The 20,945-nt window shown below is 40.0% G+C and overlaps 1 protein-coding gene across 1 annotated transcript; it reads left to right on the forward strand.

Moving 5' to 3' along the window:
* The first annotated feature begins 3,819 nt into the window (after positions 1 to 3,819).
* Positions 3,820 to 17,726, forward strand: LOC139305091 (carnitine O-acetyltransferase-like). Its single transcript, XM_070929028.1, has 13 exons — positions 3,820 to 4,080; positions 5,442 to 5,560; positions 7,318 to 7,371; positions 7,988 to 8,153; positions 9,035 to 9,209; positions 10,323 to 10,498; positions 11,559 to 11,659; positions 12,708 to 12,848; positions 13,624 to 13,746; positions 14,070 to 14,205; positions 14,540 to 14,602; positions 16,006 to 16,143; positions 17,502 to 17,726. The coding sequence occupies exons 1-13, from the start codon at positions 3,820 to 3,822 to the stop codon at positions 17,724 to 17,726; spliced, it is 1,878 nt and encodes a 625-aa protein (XP_070785129.1).
* Positions 17,727 to 20,945: the final 3,219 nt, after the last annotated feature.

The following is a 20,945-nucleotide window of genomic DNA, read 5'->3' on the forward strand; positions in this document are numbered from 1 at the left end:
GTATAGACTCGTGCCTGGTACCGTTGGAAAGCCCGTACCCGAATTATGGCAGACGAATCATGGTTCCAAGTCTCTAGCACCTTCCTATCAAAAGTTATTCGCATTTGTCCACCTGACGTCCAGCATTTGTCCACCAACCATAACTTTTGAACCGAACGTCCTACAGACTTGGAAACACCTTACGTCTCCCATAATTCGGACTCTCTGAACACGTAGGAAGTGTCCCCAGCTATCTACGACATTCCGTTCCCGAGATACAATTTTTTTCTACCTAAGGAACTGACGTATCTCCGGAACGGAAGCTCGTACAGAGTCGGGGATGCTACCGTTGGAAAGCCCGTGCTAATGTGTCTATTCAAAAGTGTTGGTTTCAAGTCTCTACGACCTTGCGTTCAAAAGTTATTAAACAAATACGAACTGCACCGGGGTGCAATTTCGGTAAAACCTCCTAATCCCTAATGAAAAGAAACGTTGGTTAATTCATAATAAAATCAAGTGGAGCTGTACGCTCTGCCATTTCTCCCCGCTGTGTCTCACCGCTGACCGGCAGACCCCCCACCTCAACCCCCATTGCAATTGAAGCTACCACAGTATGCTCCCTTTGTCCTCGACTGTGTAGCTAGCTAACCAGCTAACGTTGCTAATGTCAACTGAAGCTAGCAAACTTCATGTCGAAGTCCAATGAAGAACTTCAGTAGCTCATTAATGAAAAACAAATACTGCACCAGATTAAAACAAACCCATACTTTCACATTTTTAGCTTTCTATCAAAACTTATTCGTAAGCACGATGTACAAAGTTAACTCTATTATCTTTATGTTACAACTCCAAAGTTAATGGCAAAGAATTAAAGATTTTAAAATCATTTACACTCACCTCCAGTGCTGTCTTTCAGCAGTAATGAAATCGCGCGCTGTAACGTTCCTCCGTATTTCAGACTGTAGGTTAACGTATTACTCCGCCTCAATTGGATGGCCGTTGCAAATACATACAATCCCTCCGCCGGCAGCAGTAGTCCTCTCATTGAGAGCAAAATGTGTCTATGCTTTAGTCCAAATTAAAACATGGCATATCTCCAGGATATAACAAGTTGTTTATATCTATGTTTCAACCTTGCCATTAGTTTAAAGAGGTGGAGGTTTTTTCAAACTCAAATGCTGAAGAAAGTATTCTTTCTCTGTAGCTCTCAGACCTTCACTCCCACCATTTTTCTTTTCTTTCTTTTTTCAACTGATAACTTCATTAAGCAAGCTCAGTCAATCTGACAACATTTTCAAGTAGTCAAGACAATGAATAAATGTAAATTTAACCTACAAAAACTAGAATAGATGAGTTCAAAATCTAAAACTTATCACAGCACTTTGAGTTAAAGACAAAATGTAAATTGACATAACTAAAAGGGGCTGTGATGTTTTACGGTGTGGTTTTTATCCCTATTCCGTTTGATGAATCTTTTACATATCACTTATTGAGACCTCTACTTTTATGTTTTTAGTTATGTGACTGAGGCCGACTTGGTGTATGCAAACAATTTTATATTCTTATGAATTTTAAATGAGTGTGATTATTATCATGATTGTATTTTTATTCCTAATTTTGTGTTGTATATGTTTGATTTATTGTGTGGTGTGTTTTATGTGATTTTAGCACTTGTTTTAAAAGCACTTTTTTACTAATCTTATATTTTAGCACTTCATTAACACGTTTGTTTTAGGGCATACAACCTTGTCGGTTCTTAACACACTTTTAACATGTCTATGAGGGTCTTTTTAGCAGGTTCACCACAGGGACGGGCCAACACACAAATGCCCGTGGAGACCCAGGGAGGTTGGAGGACTTTGTTAATTTACTTATTCCCGCTGTTGCACCTGTTCAGTGGCCTAGTTATACCCCACATAAAAATAAAAAAAAATTTTAAAGAAAGGGAGGAATACAAACATAGAAAAGTAAAAAACATGTCCACAGGGCTTCTATGAACAATTTTATTCACTTTTATGGAATTTATTGTATAAAAAGGTTTTTAACATTCATCGTTCCCATGAGCCAGTGCCCCTCGTAGCGTTCCTACGGAACGCTCCGCTTTTACTTAACCTAACCCTAAGCTTCAATAAAATGAAGACTTCATGATCACCAGGTCAGTTTGAAACACAAAACTAAGGAGTTTCCTTGACAGCTGTAAATTTGCAGCTAAGCATAACATTACTATTTGTTCAGGTTACCAAGCGGAGCAACGTCATTTAAAGAAAGGTGAAGAATCTAAATGATTAAGAATTTTTTTTTCTTTCCAGAAACTCTTTTGGAAATTAACAGCTGATTACAAACCACTTTTTAATTCTACTCAATAATTTCCCGGTTGTTTCTTAAACACAAATATAATAATATAACACTCAGCAACCAACTCTAGCAATCTATTTCTTCAGAATAAGAATTCAGAAATTAACTTAAATGTGTTGTGTCACTCGTCATCACACCATATTTGAGAATGTATCAGTTAGTTGTTTATTCACAAATACAGGAGAGGGGAAGAAGGAGACCATATCCTGTTCACTTGTCCAAAAGCCTTGGGGCCACTTTAGCTCCTTATCTGGAAAAACAGGTAGAGGACATATAGACACAGTCAAACATGATGTTAACTGAAGATCTCTGAATAACAGAGACATTGGTTCTGAACACTCTCTCATTGAGGATATCAATTTAATTTTCAATTCAGTTCAACGCTTTATTGGCATGACATTTCACAATGTTACGGAATTAAGTAATCAAGTTAGTATTAGTATAATTTCAATGTAACTTTAACAATGCAAGACAAACAAAAACAATGCACGTATTAATCTAGTGATAATAAAAAAAGAGATGTTAATAGTAGGTATAGTATCAATGGTGCATCATCTGTAGACTTCAGTCGGACTTCAGTCCAAGTTTCTGGTCTCAAGCCTACAACTCTGAAATCTGAGAGGAAATGGGTTGGTGTGAAAGAGTTTATAGGATGTTCACAGAAAACTTTACATATTCTTTTATTCCCTCAGAAGATTATAAATAGTTCCACTTCCCTAGATCATGATGTGAAAGTCCCCAAATCTGCTGTGCAATCACTTGATTTCATGGTGTATTCTGTCTGTTTGTATAAGCTAAGTAGTAGGCATTACTGTTTACAACAAACAAACCTTTACTTCTTTATTTTCAGCTGATGTCAGTTAGTCTGGCAGCAGAGCCATATTTACCAACTCCTCTTATATACCAGGAATTTTCTTTTCCAGACATTACGGATCTGTATCCATAAAGCACATTTAACAGGTAACTAGTGTCTGGCCTCAGTCTGTGGGAGTTTCTTTGAAAGCACAATGTTGACACGTTGCAGCACAGCTCTGGTAAGTAAAATAACCTCAGTTAATTCTGCATGTTTACAATGTCCATAATGTAACTTACTGATATTACAGTAGCTAGACAACAAATATTTCTTTATTCTTGCATAAAACTACTGTTTCTTATCCTGTATTCTTATATATGTCTTAGGTTTTGTTTTAACATTTCAATTTTGATTACTGCACTGCTTATTTACCTGCTTAACTGTTCTTAACTGTTAAAGTGTATTAATTCATCTTTTGTGTTGTACTTGTTTATTTCTTCTTCTACTACTTCTTCTTCTTCTTCTTCTTCTTCTTCTGCTTGTAGAATTTAACATATTTATGATTATTGTAATTGAAGACATAAGACGAAAGCCTTACTCGTATCTGGTCAAGATGAAACTATTATAACTAGTGATAACATACATATACATGTATTTGAGTACGTTCTTGTATTTGTCAGGTAAAGGCGGGGATGGTGAAGCACTTCGTGAAACCTGTATCAGCAACTCTGGTTGCTGGTAGAAACCTGACTCAGCAGAAGGGACTGCCCAGTCTGCCTGTCCCCCATCTGCAGCAGACCTGTGAGCTCTACCTCAGCTTTCTGGAGTCCCTTGTGGAGGTGGACGAGCTGAAGCGCACAAAAGAGCTACTGGAAGACTTTCAGAAAGCAGGAGGGGTCGGAGAGAGACTGCAGAGACGCCTGGAGAAGAAAGCACGCAATACTGAAAGCTGGGTGAGCTCAACAACTACACCAACACCTATAATGGTGGAAATGTGCTGCTGGGAGTGACCTCCTCACACATTCTGCATTTAGTTAGTTTTACTAAATCAGCAGCTCATTATGCACTCAGCTACTGGGACTGACCTTTAGACACATTCTGCCAGTGAAGGAGAGCTCATAGACACAGTTTACATTTCTATAAGATCTCCAAATTTAGAGAAGAAATCATACTTATCTTGACTAAATGATAATGTAATGATTTTGACTTGCCAACCCGCAGCAGTTAAATTCCACATGAAAAAAACTTTTTTCTCATAAACTTTCGATAATACAATCTTTAGGACCACCAATCCAACATGAAATGAAATGAATTAAAATTATATGGAAAATGAGGAGCATGACACATAGCTCAGGTTCAATGGAGTCTAGTGCGATACCAAGGATCTGTTTGTTTGCCCCAAGTCCCCTAAAAAAGTAAATGCGTTGTTGTACTTTGCTATAAATATAATCTACATATGAACTTTATGACATATCAGTGCCCATATACATCTTTAAGTATTTATAGGAGCAAACCGTTCAATCTATGTGTTAAGGACAGTAACGGGTGGAGTTCATTGGAAGACGAAAAATGATTTCTTGTGTCTTCTTTGGATTAATAATAAGTGAATTATTTTCAAACCACTCCACTAATTATAATAGCAATCATTACTAGGATTATCTGCAGTGCCTAACAGAGACAACAGTGTAGTATCATACGAACATTTCTGAATATATTTGATATTTGGAATATCAGTGTTCATTCATCTGTTTAAAGTGTAAAGAGTAGAGGTGAGCTCACATAACCCTGGGCTGCTCCTGAGTTGGAAGTTCTAACTATCTCTATTTCTAAGAAATGAAGGGTACCACTGAATCAGATGAGGATTAACCTCCATTTAAATCATCTTTGTAATAAGAGCTCTGGCTGAAGTGTGTTGACTTCAGATGTAAAATCTGAGAAGAGAGTCCAAGCTGTAGTTTTTGATTTTAGTTTTGGTTGCATTTGGACCAGATGCATCTTGAACAGAAAGTATCAAATAATCTGCTGGATCACCAGGGATTGTTTGATCTGACAGCTCACGAATCGCTCTCAACAATCTCGAACCCAAAAGTCTTTAGGATAATATTACATTCATTGTAAAAAATATATAATATGAACAAACGTAAACTTTTACAAGCTTTTTATCACAGAGCTGACCACATAATAATTTAGTTGTAATGAACTGAAATGTAATTTGGTTTTGCTGATGAAGTCACTTCTGTCCTTTCAATGAACTTTATCTTTGTCTCTGTATGTACGTATCTGTGTGTCACTTTTTGTTTGTAACTGTTTGTAGTTAACAGATGTTTATATAAAGAATATATATCTTGAACAACGAAAGCCTGTGGTTGTTCAGTCGAACGTTGGGGTGCTCTTTCCTCGAATGAACTTCAGAGATAAACAGGGACATATAAGGTAAACACACACACTCACAAACCTTTAACTATGTTAGCCCATAATATGATTCTATAAATGTTCAAATGTTTTTTTTCCTCTAATGTGGATTAAAGTTTTTAACAGTTTTCATCTGTTTTGCTAAAATAGTTTGATAATCATGTTCCATTCAAAAGTCAGAAAATGATTTTATCAGAAAATCCCATTTACATTAATTAGAGAGAGAGAGAGAGAGAGAGAGAGAGAGAGAAACATTGACCATAAGCCAATCTTTTAATGATCCAATGTTCTCAATTAAATTAAAATGACATCAAGAAACTGAAAGATTTCATGCAACAAAAAACTACAAACAACCAAAAAACACACAGCTCTACATATTTACAACCTCCATGACCCTGATACTCCACAGAATCGGCCCCTAACACCGCCCTGAACACACCAGGAGTTTCTCCTGGAAGTGTAGACATTTACAACCAGTCACCTCACTGAGCATGGCAGCTGTTTGTCAGTGTGCAGAGAATCCTTTATAAGAGCTGGACTGAGATCAGGAGAACATTGGCAGAGTTGAGTAACAGTCTCTCCTGACATTTAAAACAGTGCTCCAAGCATGGATGACAGACAGAGAAATAACTGGTCTTCAACAGGTCCATACCACCCAGCTCCAGAAGAAACAGGTGTTTATTGTAGCCCAGGTTCTCCACACTATGAAAGAGCAGACAGGCTGTTTCAGTCCAGGGCTGCTGTTTGTGGTACAGCAGAAGCTTTTCAGTCTGTAGCCAAAACGTTGTAATGTGGCTGTAGATCAATCAGTCCCTGTCCACCTCCTGAAACACGTAGGAACAGGACGGCCAGTCTGATCCAGTGAGATCGTCCCCAGAAGTAGTACACCAGTGTATTCTGTACTTCTCTTATTAGTGTGTCTGGTGGTTCAAACACAGTGAACAGGTGTCAGAGCATGGAGGCAGTCAGAACAACCAGAATCCTCCCCCTGTAGGATAACTGGGGCTGGACCCAAGTCCATCTAGACAATTGGGCATTAGACCATCTCAGTTTTTATTCTGGAAGTCACAGTTTCCCAGGAAGACACCTAAGCACTTCATCCCCTCTCTGCTCCACTGCAGTCTTTTTTGATTTGACCTGTGATGAAAATTGTGACATCATCAGCATATGCTGACAAGCTAACTGAATCTACACTTTCCTAAAAAGGTAACCCCTGTTAGTCTTTTTATAGGCCCGACGACCAGGGAGTATAGCATCCCAAATAAAGGACAATCCTGTCTGATAACTCTTGGAACAGGTACTGGCCAGCTGAGTCCACCCCCACCTTTAACAAAACATGAAATAAATGTCTTACAAAAATCAAAAGCTTCAAGTGTCCTAAATAAATAACTGTTATCAACTCTATCAAAAGCTTTCTCTTGATCAATAGATAACAGTCCAACATCAAGCTCTTCAACTTTAGACAAATTGTTCATTATTGTACAAAATTTACACAACATCAGGTGTGAAGAGAACTGGTACTCAGCCTGTTGTATAATGTCCTCTGTGACTCTGGAGATAACTTTCCAAAGCACGAGTAAATGAGTAATAACGACTAAATCTTGGATTGTCCTTGACACTTCGAATGTGGGGTTTTGGGAGACTAAAAGCCAGGATATCTCATCCTTTTTAAAATTTGATTAATTCTCAAATCCCTTTAATCTTCATGGACGCACAATACTGAACTGCTGGAGCTCCTTTTGAACATTTAAATGAATATCCATGTTTACTTTGTTTAGGTATGCTGCTGAATTCCTTGCAGCTGTTTTGCATGTAAAGACAATGATTGACAAGTGAGTACTGAGCATAAAATGTTGTCCTTTTCCCAGACACATAATATCTTTATCATCCTTACTGTTTTATTTATTTCCGTCCTCTAAGACTGTCAACTAAATTCAATGAGTTTATTGGTTGTTTTGACCTACAAACATTAAACACCAACGAAAGCAGTCATATTACAACCATTAACATAATGTTTCAACTGTGCCTAAAAAAGGTGATATGCTAAATTTTTTTACAGGTTGTTGTCTTAAACCAGAGATATATAATCAGTTCACTAAAGACTTTGAATTGGGTTTATTTCCAAGGTGCTTGTAGAAGTTTTAGTATTTGTATTATCCACACAAATACATATGTAAAACTACAATAAAAAAGAAAAAGAAAAGAAAGCCAATGATACCCTCATCAGTTTGATTCAAACTTTGTTAGAAATATTGTGTGTGCATCAAACATTGTATCATATGATGATGGATGGTAAACTGTGAGCTAACTGTATCAATACTACCTTCTAACTGATGTAAGCCTTCTTAATTTCTTATATTATGTCAGTGAAGGGGCTAAACTTGAGTCAAAGATGGAGGCAGCACTACATGACTCAAAGTCGATGTTTAATGTTTGTATGTTTTGCAGTGAGACACTACCAGCTGACTACATGAGAGGGAAGCCGCTGTGTATGAAGCAGTATGAGCAGGTGATGTCATCCTGCCGTATCCCTGGTCTGAAGACTGACTCATTGGTATTCTACGCCAAGAGCTCCAACCCCCCCAAACACATCACTGTAGTATGCAACAATCAGGTGAGGCGAATCACATCATTGGTCCAAGTCAAACATCTGTGTCCGAGCTCTTCTGGGACCAGCTCTTGTATTTATCAAACTTCTAATAATTACACTTACGAACTGTCTTGAGAGCCCATTTAGGGGGCATCCTGGTGGCCTGGGGGTTAAGGCACCAATCTGACAATCCCCTCTCTCTCCTCTGATTTCCTGTCATATCCCCACTGTCACATAAAGAGAAAAAATGTCCCAAAATATCACAAAGAGCCAGCTGAGAAGTAAAAAATTTTTGGTTGACTAAAGTAGAAAATAACACCTATTAATAAAGCAACTTATGCTCTTACCCTCACTCATGGACAACCCCCCAAAATATCTGAAGTCCTTCACTGGCCTCATTTTGCATGTAAGAACACAAAGCCTGGTCTTTTCTTCAGACCGTTGTGTTCCTGCCACAGAAATAGTTTTCCTCAGGTTTATTCAAGCAAATGTGTAGAATCCTTTGATAACCCAGTTCAGGGTATAAATTACAGGTTACAGGTACAGGTTTCTCCAGCAGATATCTAGCTGTGCTGTCCAGGTTATCCATAATCCCTTGACTTGAGTGGGTTTCCTAACTTTAACTTCATATTCTATAATTCAAGCTTCTGCCAAAATCAGGGAATTTTCAGGTCACTAAAATGCATATAAACACACTGACAGGCTGAAACTGAATCTTCTGAAATCAAATGAAGAAATGAAGTGAAAAATTACAAATACTAATTAATCAAATTAATTAAGTTACCACAAAGTAATTTCCACAAAGACAGCCCGAAGCCTTGGTTTGGGGTTAGGGATAACCCTAACCTGGGCTTGGTTCAGTTGGTAATCCAGTCTTGTTTTCATTCGTGTCCCCTTGGATCCAGTTCTTTGTGCTGGACGTGTACAACAGTGATGGGACTTCACTGACTATGGATCAGCTCTATGTTCAGCTGGAGTGGATCTGCAACTCCTCACTACAGACCAACATGGAGCCTGTCGGCATCCTCACCACGCTGCATCGTGACATCTGGAGCAAAACCTACATCAACCTCATCAAGGGTGAGCAAAACTCTGCTCACCAGAATCAGAATCAGAATCAGAAATACTTTATTGATCCCCGGGGGGAAATTGTACTTTTTTGCACCTCAAACTGAAGAACCACTGACCTAATACTTAATGAGAACACCTGTAAACGTCTAAACTTCTTGCCCACAATAAGAAAAGTGTTCTTTTGACTGGAAGGGTAAACTGCTCTGCAAGCCTCCTGTAGTCTTGCACTCTGAACGTAACATCGGTGTGATCTGCACCTTTTTTTTGGTGTATTATTCCTTTAAAGTCCAACTGAAATTAAATTGCACTTTCTGTTACAACATACATATCTGCTCTGTAAACCACATGTCTGTCCTTTGAGAAAAAAAACTAAGGAAGAAATTTATATTTTATATTTTTTGGTTTCATGATGGCAACCCTACCTTTGCATTAATGTGTTGGAATACCATAAGTTCTCTATCTTTCTAGACAGAGAACTTATACCGAGAACCATACAGCCAATCAAATCTTTGCATTGACAAGTAAAATCATTGTTTTATCATTGACAGACTGTCAACTAACAACCAGACAGCAGCCTACTACACAACACGAGAGGCACAAACTTTGAACAACACACATTAGCTTTCCTGCTAAAGTCTCCTTCTTATCTAACCTACAAACATGAACACACTTGTCCTGCACCTTGCCTTATTGAATGAGCCACCAAACAATCATTCACTGGGGAAAAGTGCACTGCTAACATCAGTTTGCCGTTAATTAGCTAATTAGCTGCTTAGCTGCCACAAGTTAAACACCATGTAAACGTACCTCCAAATTTCACTTCAGTCTGTCAAAATGCGGGTGTGCTCCTTACTCCACAAAACCACTGCTAACACACTGTCTGACATGGACACAAATACACCCCTCCAGCTGTCAGTCAAACATAGACACGCACTTCCAGCTGCTGTCAATCCGCTGAGATTAAAAGGAGCAATTCAGATATGTCTGACACAGACCTTTTTCTTCTTTTTAACAATATAAACAAAGAAATATATAAACTAAACAATACATTTAATTTACGTTCTGATTACATAATAACATGATGTTTGCTCTGTATGCATGTCCTTGATGTGATGTGTTCAGATAAGACCAACAAAGAATCAGTGTCAGCTATCCAAAGCAGCATCTGCACAGTGTGTTTGGATGGAGCAATGCCCCCAGTGTCGCAGATGTGTCACAGCAGTGCTATTCTCAAAATACTGCATGGAGGAGGCAGCCAGTGGAACAGTGGAAACCGCTGGTTTGACAAGGGGATGCAGGTGATATGACACATATGCAAATTCTGAATAGGTCAACTGTAATGCAAAACACTAATGTTTTTCCCAGGCACAAGTACTGGGGACCGGTATCAGTAATGAGTAAGACAGGTATGACAATAAGCAATAAGCCAACGACAGTCAGAAGACATGTTTTATTACTCTATTATTCTCTCTCTCTTTTTGTCAAAGTTGTTTTAACCTTTTCTCTCTCACTGCCACACCGGACTCAGACACACACACACTACATAAATGCATCAGTAAAAAAATGCATTCAGTGCAATAAAGGCATGGTAGTTCTGCAGTAACTATAATGGTTGACACAGAACACGCAGAAAGCCACAAGCCCGACTTGACAGTTAAGTAAGAGCAAATCCAATATCTTTAATCCAAAAAACAGGGGTCAAAACCATATAGGCAAACAAGAAGGCAAACTTAACCAGGTAAGTATCAGTATGTATCAGTTGTGAATCCAGATGTGTAGACTCAAAAGCAGGACTCAGATCAAGTGATGTAAAAAAGACGTTTACCTGGTCAGTTTTCAGAGCAGAGGTCGTAACAAGCAGTCAATCAGCGAAGGCAAACAAAACTAAACAGGTATCAGGCTGGCAAAAATGAGGAGCAGGCAGGACTCAAACTAGATCTAGGGCTTGAACACTTAAGCTACGTAGCATATAGATGATCTGGTTAATGACTGGGAAAAGGGGTTGGGGGACTAATGGGGGAATGAGCGGCAGGTGGGTGAGGGATCAGCAGGGGTTGAGCCACACGTTGTAAATATTCTGAGCTTAGCCCTAACCTAAGGGGCTCCGGGGGTATGCTCCCTCTAGCAGATTTTTTTCCAATTTAAGGCAGCTATATGCTCTATTTTTCATGCCAAGCTCAAGACCCTCTAAGTTTCCCTGTTTGTCAACGGACATATAACACTTGCAAACAAAAAATCCTAACATTCACCCATCAGCATAACCTGAGCAACACAGTCACACATACAGTAATAAACAGACTCATGAGGAGTTGGGATGTAATGCTAATGCTTGGTTTGTGTTTCATACCTTTTTTTCAGGTAATTATTGGAGAAGACGGGATATGTGGTACCAACCTCTCTCATGCCGCTGCTGATGGTTCAATTGGAATGGCCATGTGTGACTATTTTGTAGCACACATGTAAGTAGACCAAAACTAAATGAGCTTCTATAGGTGTAAGTGTTGCAATTTGTTGTAGGAAAAACCACATAGTAGCATGGATAGGTGACAGGATACCTGTCTTTGTTTATCACACATATGGTTACAGTACAGAGCTATTGAAAGGTGCCCTGTGGAGTTTTGTAAAAGTTTGGATACATTCAGTGTTACTCACCAAAACCATTTGAGTCCTTGTTCCTCTGTTGCCTGAATTTGATAACTGTGACACCTCTTTATGGAACACTTTAATATATATCTTTGGACTCTATGACACAGCACGGATTGCAGTCAAGTCACAGTTGTGAATCCATGTGTAGACTCAAAAGCAGGACTCAAACTCAGATCAGGTTTTTAAAAAAGTTAAAAGTGAAACAAACAAGCAAAACACAAATAAATGGGTTGGTGGGATTTCAAAGAGGTTTGTGCTCAAAGCAGGCAGGCAGGGGATAGCACAAAACTGGTTTGGCAATAGCACACCGTCTACTGCACCTCTCCTCCCACAGCAGCACACAGCAAGTCACCAAAATACCAAACCAGCACAAACGAAGGAAAGAACCTCACTGTTCATCTGGAAAATGTCAGCACAGAGCTGTGCTTTTTACTGTGTGCCTGCACATACAATCCAATCTAAACTGAATAAACTGTCTCCTTTGAAGATTGCAATTTTTATAGTCAAAGCAAAGTTAGTTTGAAGTTTTAGATAAGTCAGGCAGGGTCTGGCTTAGCACCAGTGTTAAATAACCACCTATTCCTACCTTCATCGTCTGACACAAACTTCCATATCTGACATGAATTGGCCATGATAAGCATCAAGGATCTCTATGATGATGGGACTTTCGCTGATTTTGCTGGTCTTTGACCAATCTGCAGGATCTAGGATCCAGATATAGCTTGATGAGTCAGTATCGGTTATTTAAGACCCGATCATTTCAAATCTTTTGTTTGCTGCGGGTATTTCAGCTGTCAGATGTACGTGGGTAGTCTTTTGTTCCATCATATGTATAATTTATTTTCTCTTGTGTGTGTGCAGGAAACAGGAAAAAAACAGGAAAAAACATCCACAGATAATGCAGTCTCCCATGGAGCCTTTGCCTTTGCCCCAGAGACTACACTTCAACATCACGCCTGAGGTCAAGAAGGACATTGAGGAGGCCAAGCAGCACATGGATATGTGAGAGTAGCTTTTAGTTGTGATAGAGTTACATAGACACCCAGTGACCACAAGAATAAAAACCCAGAGGAAGATTAAGTCATTTCCATTTTCATGTGTTGCTATGTGAACAGCTACATGTAGCAGCAACTCCTGCTGTTGTCCATATCAACAAACGCCAGTCGAAGACTCTACTGCAGGCTCTGCCGTCTTTAGCAGCATTCATTAGCTAACATTCTGACCAAGACAGCAGTGTGAGTGAAAGAAAGCTGCTGCTCCATGAGGCTATGAAAGAGGGAGCAGGAAAATCAATCTGATATGGACATAACTAATACTGCAGAAAGTGTGTAATAGTATCACATTTTCACAATAATACATTTATACTTATCATTAGGCATGAATATATTCTGACAAATACTAATGCAAACATCTGTCAGACAATCAGAATCAGAAATACTTTATTGATCCCAGGGGGGAAATAGTACAGTACCGGTTCTCCCATTCAAGAGTAGAAAAGTAGCATAATTTAGAACTAAAAGTATGTACAAAATATAAAAATAAGAAATAGAAAATAAAAAATATACACATTTACAGTATTTAAGTGAAATGAGGTAAAAAAAAATATATACAATAACAATGTATATGTATGTATGTGTTGCACTGAAGTGTATGACTATATATGTATTGCACTTAAACATTTAGAATAAATAGTGAGGTAGTGTATGAACAGGTGAAGTAGATACTACCCAAGAAAAGTCTCACTGTCCAGATGTTTCTCCCATCCCCACCTCCCCAGACTGGTCCAAGATGTGGATCTGAGGGCTGCGGTATTTGACCACTTTGGGAAAAATGTCATAAAGGCCCACAAGATGAGCCCCGATGCTTTCTTACAGATGGCGATACAGCTGGCCTACTACAGGTGAGGTGTTGAAAAGTTATATGAAGATGGACTGTCTTTCTGTATGCAGGCATTTTACTCTTTACATTATAAACCAAGGGTGATGAAACTGGTTCACCCGGTTTTCCAAAGCTTTCAAGTTGTGCTTAAAATCAGAGCTTTTCTCATCACCTAGAAACTGGAATAATGGATAAACAAATGCTCTCAGCAAAATCAAACTGGATAGTTAAAACATGATACTCACTGTTTGCAGAGCTACAGCATTTGTTTGACTGGTAAACATTTTTTAAGGCTCTGTATGTTGGAACACAGAGATTATTCAAAATATTTCTCTCTTTTGTCAGGATGTACCAGCAGTGCTGCTCAGCAATGGAACCTGTCTCCCTGCGTTTATTCAGACTGGGTCGAGTGGCTGCAATTGGTTCAACCTCGAGTGCCTCAGTTGCCTTTGTCAAGGCCTTTGATGACCCCAAAAAACAGGTCTGATGAACGGGAAACTTCCAATGCAGCTCTTAACTAATGTAACTCCATGTAATGAGCTGGCCACTCAAAGTATATCTTTTATGAATAATTGTAATATCTTCCATTGTCTTCATAGTACTGAAACGACCTTTAGTATAAATACTTTTCCTTACAGCTGATGTTAGGGGTTTTTCTATTTCAATTCTTCCTGATCTCAGCTAGGTATTTGGCACAGGTCATCATGCAATTTTTATGGATCAGTTTGAAAATTGTGTTGACATCAGAGATACTGCCTCAGGATGCTGAAGGAAGTGAAGCTGTAACATTCCTGCCTTCTTCCTGTTTTGCACAGAACTCAGAGAAGCTTGATTTATTGGAGAAAGCAATAAAAGCACACAGTTGGTGTACTAACATGGTGAGTATCATTCAGACCACCACTCAATACTTTAGTTCACTGCAGGTACAGTTTATTGTCAGTGTAAAGATGCCTTTCTGGAACAAATGTTGTCAGGGCTTGTTATAAACAGTTGTCCCTTCATACTATCCCACCTCACATATATTCTTTGGCCTGCATTCAGAAGTGAAAAGGCTTTGGGGGTGAAGGAGAGCTTGTACCCCTTACCCCTAAGGGGAATCTGGACCCAGAGGCAGAAGACAAAATCTGAAATTCAGAGTGTGTATGTGTGTGTGTGTGTGCTATACAAGATCTTGCTGCTCATTTTCACTAATCTGGTCTGGCCTTGTGGCTGAGGTTCCCAAACAAACAGATTAAAGAAAAGGTTAACACAGTGTCAATATAAGATCTATAAAACAGGATCATGAGGGTCTTGTCAAGATGAAACTGAGACAGCTTCCACAGGCAAAATACATGTTGCTGGGCCTTCATGCACAGCATTTAAGTGTTTATTAAAATTCAGTTTGTTATCAATTAAATCAACTAATTCTTGTAGTTCTCTACAGAGTCTAGCGCCTGTCCCATTGATCACCGACAGGACCACAGCTGTTTTCATCAGCATGTAGGAGGCTGACTATAACAGAGTCATCAGCAAATAAATGTAACTGTTATCGTGCCGACTGCAGCAGTCGTCTGTCTACAGAATATAGAGGAGTGGCAAAACGACACAGCCCTGAGGGGACCCCGTGGATGATGACTATTCCCCTGACATGCATCCATTCACCCTCACTCTCTGAGTTCTGTCAGTTAAGAAATCAAGGATCCAGCCCCAAACATTAAAATCTAAACCAAAGTTCTTGATGAGCTTGTCTATTACGATGTGGGGTTGGATCATGTTAAAAGCACAAGAGAAATCCTCAAATAGCAGCTTGGAGTTTTGCCACCTTCAAGATGTTTGAAAACAAGTTTTAGCAGAGTGGTAGTAGCATCTTCTACTCCTCGCCTGGCCCTGTAACCAAACTGGAATGGGTAAAGCAGGTGCTCAATAATGGTGAGAAGTTTTTCAAAGGACTTCATGACTAGGGAAGTCACAGCAACAGGCCTATAATCATTGTAAACCTGGGTGATTGTTTTTGGCCACTGGGATTACTATGGACTTCTTCCAGCATTTTGGCACCCTCTGCTGGTTGAGTGACAACTGAAAATGGAAGATGGGGGCTAATTGTTCTACACAGGAGGAGAGCAGGCAGTTACTTATGTTGTCGGGCCCTGAGCTTACCCCTAACTCTAACCCCTAACCCTCAAGGCCACACAATGAGTTTTGGCAAGAATGTAAACAGAAGATTTGTTTACAAGAGGGTACCTTTTGATATTATATCTGCTGATCCACAGCGCAAACTAAGTGAATTTTCTCCATCCAACAGGCAATCAGTGGCCAAAGTATGGAAGGACATCTCTTTTTTCTGAATATGCAGGCTGTTGAGGAAAAAATCTCCATGCCAGGTATCTTCACAGACACCTCCATGGACAAAATCAATGACTACGAAATCTCTACAAGTCAGGTAAGGGCCAGGGTTCAAACTAAAATGAAAACACCATTATACTGCAACTTAAGATAGCCTAGCACATTACTTTATACTCCTCAAAAAAAATAAATTGGTTAATTGGTTAAATATTCTCAGATTTATCTTAGTGGGCTCCCCTTAGGGCCTTTTTTTGCCTTGAATAGCAGGAGGAGACAGTCTGTGCGCCCAAAACCTGCCACTTTGTGCATGTCATTGTGCTGTTCAATTACAATGGGGTGCTTCACAGAGACAGATAGAGGAGGCAAAATGTTGTCTTCTTAACTTCATAGTCCATACCCTCACTCAGCAGGCTTACTTCATTGTTTTGTACATTACAATGAAATACATTAAAACAGCATGCGGACATTTTAAGATTCATCCATACAGGCATCACTGAGTAGATTTGAAGATGAAAATTTGTATTATATCATTTGGTCTCATGGAGATGGTGGTGGTTGGTGGTGTTCAATTGGATTGAGATCTGGTGACTGTAAAGGCAGTAGTTTTCTATTTGCTTTTAATCTGATTAACTAAAAAAACCCTGAACAAAAGGGTAAAGAAACATATAAAATACAGATGCCTCCATGCACAAGGGCTCATTGAATGGTTAGGGTTAAAATGGAAATTATGTGAATAAAATGTTACAGCCTTTATAGTCACCAGATCTCAACCCAGTTTCACACCACCATCCACCATCTCCATCACACTAAATTATATAATATAAATATTTGTAGTGATGTCTGTCTCTGATGCTGTATGTCCTTTTGTTATGTCTGGCTATGTTTGTTTTTCTTTCTATCTACTGGACTCATGCCTCTTTGGCAATGCAATTACCTGATTAAATAAAGGTGGTATTTGAGGGAATATCTGGAGGAATGGTGGTCATCCCTCCAACAGATTTCCACACACTTGGCAAGGACCACTGAAGTTTCTCTGGAGGCTTGTGATGGCCTGACTCCATACTAAGACACTTGTTGGTGTTGGTGACCATGTTGGTGTTTTTCCTTTCATTTGTCACCCATCAGCAAAGCACAGCTTGGCAGAAACAGAAACAGCAGAGGGTCAGAGGACTGCAGTGGATGTTAAAAAGTTTGCAGTCTATTAGTTGAAGTCTTGTCGGCAGGATGAACCTGGAACCTGTGCTATGATGCATTCTAAATAAATAAATAACATGAAAAAGATCTGGTTAAAATGAGAAACTTATCACAAGAAGTCATGGTTACAGACATACGCTGCTGAAAATGCTTGCTTAGCCCCAAAAGAAAATGAACTACATCTCAGAAACACATTTCAGAGGTCTCAGTGCTACAACAATAACTAACCACAGCATTCTCACTTCTGTCCTTTTTCATAAGATAAAGTCCAAGATTGGCTGTCAGCCATGTATTGGCCCTGAAGACCCCGGAATATATGATATGTGTTACAGTATTATGAATGATCACATTAACCTCACAGTGTGCACTTATGAAGCTTCTGATACCTGCAAAAAAACGAATGCACCACATCTGATCCGAGCCCTGGAGGATGCACTGTTGGACATGAGGACCCTTCTGGAACAAACTCCAAGAACCACATTGTGAAGCTAATCCAGACTTAAAGCAATAGTTCAGCATTTTGGGAAAGTGGCCTATTCAATTTCTTTCTAAGAGTTAGATGAGGAGATCGATACTATTCTCATGTCTATCCCGTAAATGTAAGGCAAACATGTTTAGGCACTGCTCCTCTCCATGAAAACATTGTATTCTTTCATTTTCTTAAGGCAAAAAAAATGTACACACAAGAAACCCATATTTGTAATAAACAGCTTGCCATTAAATCTACTGAGCAGATTCATGTGTCCAAGATCTTGAACTCTTTTGATTTAAGTGTTTTCATATCCATTCCTTCTCTTCCCATTCTGCCGACATGGCCTGAATGCAGCCTTAAAAAAAAACATTGTGGGGTGTAATGTATTTTGTCACCTCTAGGGGCCACTAGCGGGATTTGAGTTTTTAAGGTCTCATATCAACCTCAGACCTCATCTCTGACTACCTGGCAATCACTATGGACATTGATAAAGCTTATATTTACGGCTGGCTCAGGCTTGCCTCTAGTTATGCTGCTATAGGCTTAGACTATCGAGGGACTTCCCATGATGCACTTAGCTCCTCTCTCCCCCTCTCCCTCTCCATCTGTAGACATTCATGTCCCATTAATGCATTAGGACTGCCAACCCCCTCATGCTTGGAAATAAATGGGTTAGGGTTAGAGAGAGAGAGATTAGAGAGAAGTTGCTGTGTTTTCTTTTACCGGAAAATAAGGCCAGTTATGCTCAGCCAGAGTACAGTCACCCACGCTGTTGTTTGCAATTTGTCACAAAACCCCAATTTTATGGGGAAGCCATTCAAATGACCCCCTGTGGGTCCCAGGGACTCACAACATTGGAAACCTATCAGCATCGTTGTCCTTTCAGACACAATCATCAAGCAAAGCTCTGCAAGCTTGTGCCCAAAGTTAAACTAGGTTGAACTGCGCTGTCACGACCAACGTGGCCCATAGAAATGAGGCAAGCTAATGAGGAAAAGCTAATATTGTAAGTGTATTACCTGAATTGTAGGAAAGCCCAATCTTGGAAACACGTTTCCAACCAAGTAGGGGGCAACAACAAAATGACATAGTCTGGCTAGTTTTGAAAACTCCACCTATTTTGCAACCACAGCTTAAATTGCATTGTCTGAAAGGGCCTTTATACTTCAAAACACCTGGGCTCTGTCTCAAAATATAGCCCAAAACTGCAAAAACCTTGGTGGGATCATTGATAATAACCTCAGCTTGATTAACATTTAATACAGTTGTCCAGTCTGTCCAGAGACTGTCATATATGCTTTTATTTACTCTCATTTGGACTGGTCATGAAATCATTTGAACGCCTGGTTTTGTCCCACCTCAAATCCATCACTGACCCTCTGCTGGACCCCCTGCAGTTTGCCTACAGAGCCAACAGGTCTGTAGACGACGCCGTCAACTTGGCCCTACACTTCATCCTCCAGCACCTGGACTCCGCGGGATCCTACGTCAGGATCCTGTTCGTGGACTTCAGCTCTGCCTTCAACACGATCATTCCGGCTCTTCTTCAAAACAAGCTCTCCCAGCTCAACGTGCCTGACCCCACCTGCAGTGGATCACAGATTTCCTGTCTGACAGGAAGCAGCACGTGAAGCTAGGGAAACACATCTCAGACACATCTCAGGATGAGTCTGCCTACAGGTGGAAGATTGACCATCTGGTGACCTGGTGCAACAGCAACAACCTGGAGCTTAACGCTTCAAAGACAGTGGAGATGGTTGTAGATTTTAGGAAGAGTGCAGCCCCACCCCCCCCCATCACCCTGTGTGACTCTCCAGTGGACACTGTGGAGTCCTTCCGTTTCCTGGGCTCAATTATCAGCTAGGACCTCCAGAGGCAGCTGAGGAAGTTTAACCTGCCACAAACAATGCTGGTTCAGTTCTACACTGCCATCATAGAGTCCATCCTCACCTCCTCAATCACTGTCTGGTACGCTGCTGCCTCCACCAAGGACACGTGCAGACTGCAGCGTATCATCCGCTCTGCAGAGAGGGTGATTGGCTGCAACCCTGAGGAGAGCAGGGAAGATCGCTGCCGACCCCTCCCACCCCAGACACTATCTGTTTGACCCCCTGCGGTCCATCAGGACCAAAACCTCCCACTACAAAAACAGTTTCTTCCCCTCTGCAGTCAACCTGATGAACAAGGCCACAGTCTTGCACTGAGGGTTAGGGTTATATAGGGTATATAAACAGTTTCTGATTCTGATTCTGATTATTCTCTAACTATGGTTTACTTTGACAGAAGAGATCACTTTAATGGAGTATTTATAGTTTTATATAGACAGCCATGGCTAGTGTGAACAGATCAACAGGAATAGGACCCAAATGCAGATAACTCGGCAGATTGGTACAGTTCAGGGATTTATTGAGCAAAATGGAGGTACAAAAGCTTACGGAATAGTGAGGCTGGCAACGGTCAAAACCAGAAAAGCAGTCCAACAATTCCAGAGGGGTAGGAGGGAATCTAAAGTCCAAAAAGATCAGGCAGAGATTCAAAAACCTGCAGGTAACAAGTTTCAGGGTTCAGGTTGGAATGAGGCACATGGTAACTTGACAACCATATATGCACTACTGAGTTGATCAGGGGTAATGGGAAGCAGGTGAGAGAGTGGCCAGAGAAGGCCAGGCAATTAATTTTACGATAACTTCTATTAATTCAAAGCGAGACAAACATCCTTTTAAAAATACAGGATCTTCATTCTGAATGATCGCTTGACTCAATCTCACAACCTGTCACATAAATTACTGAATTGATTTTCAATCAAATTTACACGTTTAGATGACAAAACATTTGAATTTATCTTGAAATAAGTGGATAATCATTTATGTAAGGGCTGTTAAAAGAATTAAGGTTTATTTTATTAAATTATTCCTTTCATTAGCACTTTAAGATGAACACAGAGGTGAACAGGATCAATATTTATCTTTCTCTAACGTCTTCTGGACAAACTTGTTCTCATATAAACTGTCGTTTCTCTTCATCCTGTTTTTGTTTTACATTTGAGGACGTGGCAGGACGGATGAAACTTTCCTCACCGCTGACTCTCTCTTCCCGCTGCCAGTGGTCCACAGAAGGCCAACAGCCAATGAGAGGCCATTACGATGAGGCAGCCCTCTGACGTCATTAACCGAACGCGCTTGCTGAAGTGGACCAATCAAATCCGGAGAAGTGTTCCAGGCGGCACCGGATTG

This window comes from Enoplosus armatus, chromosome 22, assembly GCF_043641665.1.
Source record: "Enoplosus armatus isolate fEnoArm2 chromosome 22, fEnoArm2.hap1, whole genome shotgun sequence".
Taxonomy (NCBI): Eukaryota; Metazoa; Chordata; class Actinopteri; order Centrarchiformes; family Enoplosidae; genus Enoplosus; species Enoplosus armatus.

What these genes read in the sequence shown, in the direction of transcription:
- LOC139305091 (XM_070929028.1), top strand. Translation starts at nt 3,820, where the DNA reads ATGGTGAAGCACTTCGTGAAACCTGTATCAGCAACTCTGGTTGCTGGT. An exon ending in TTGATGACCCCAAAAAACAG is followed by an intron (nt 14,206 to 14,539) that starts GTCTGATGAACG and finishes TGTTTTGCACAG; the next exon opens with AACTCAGAGAAGCTTGATTT. An exon ending in ACAGTTGGTGTACTAACATG is followed by an intron (nt 14,603 to 16,005) that starts GTGAGTATCATT and finishes TCCATCCAACAG; the next exon opens with GCAATCAGTGGCCAAAGTAT.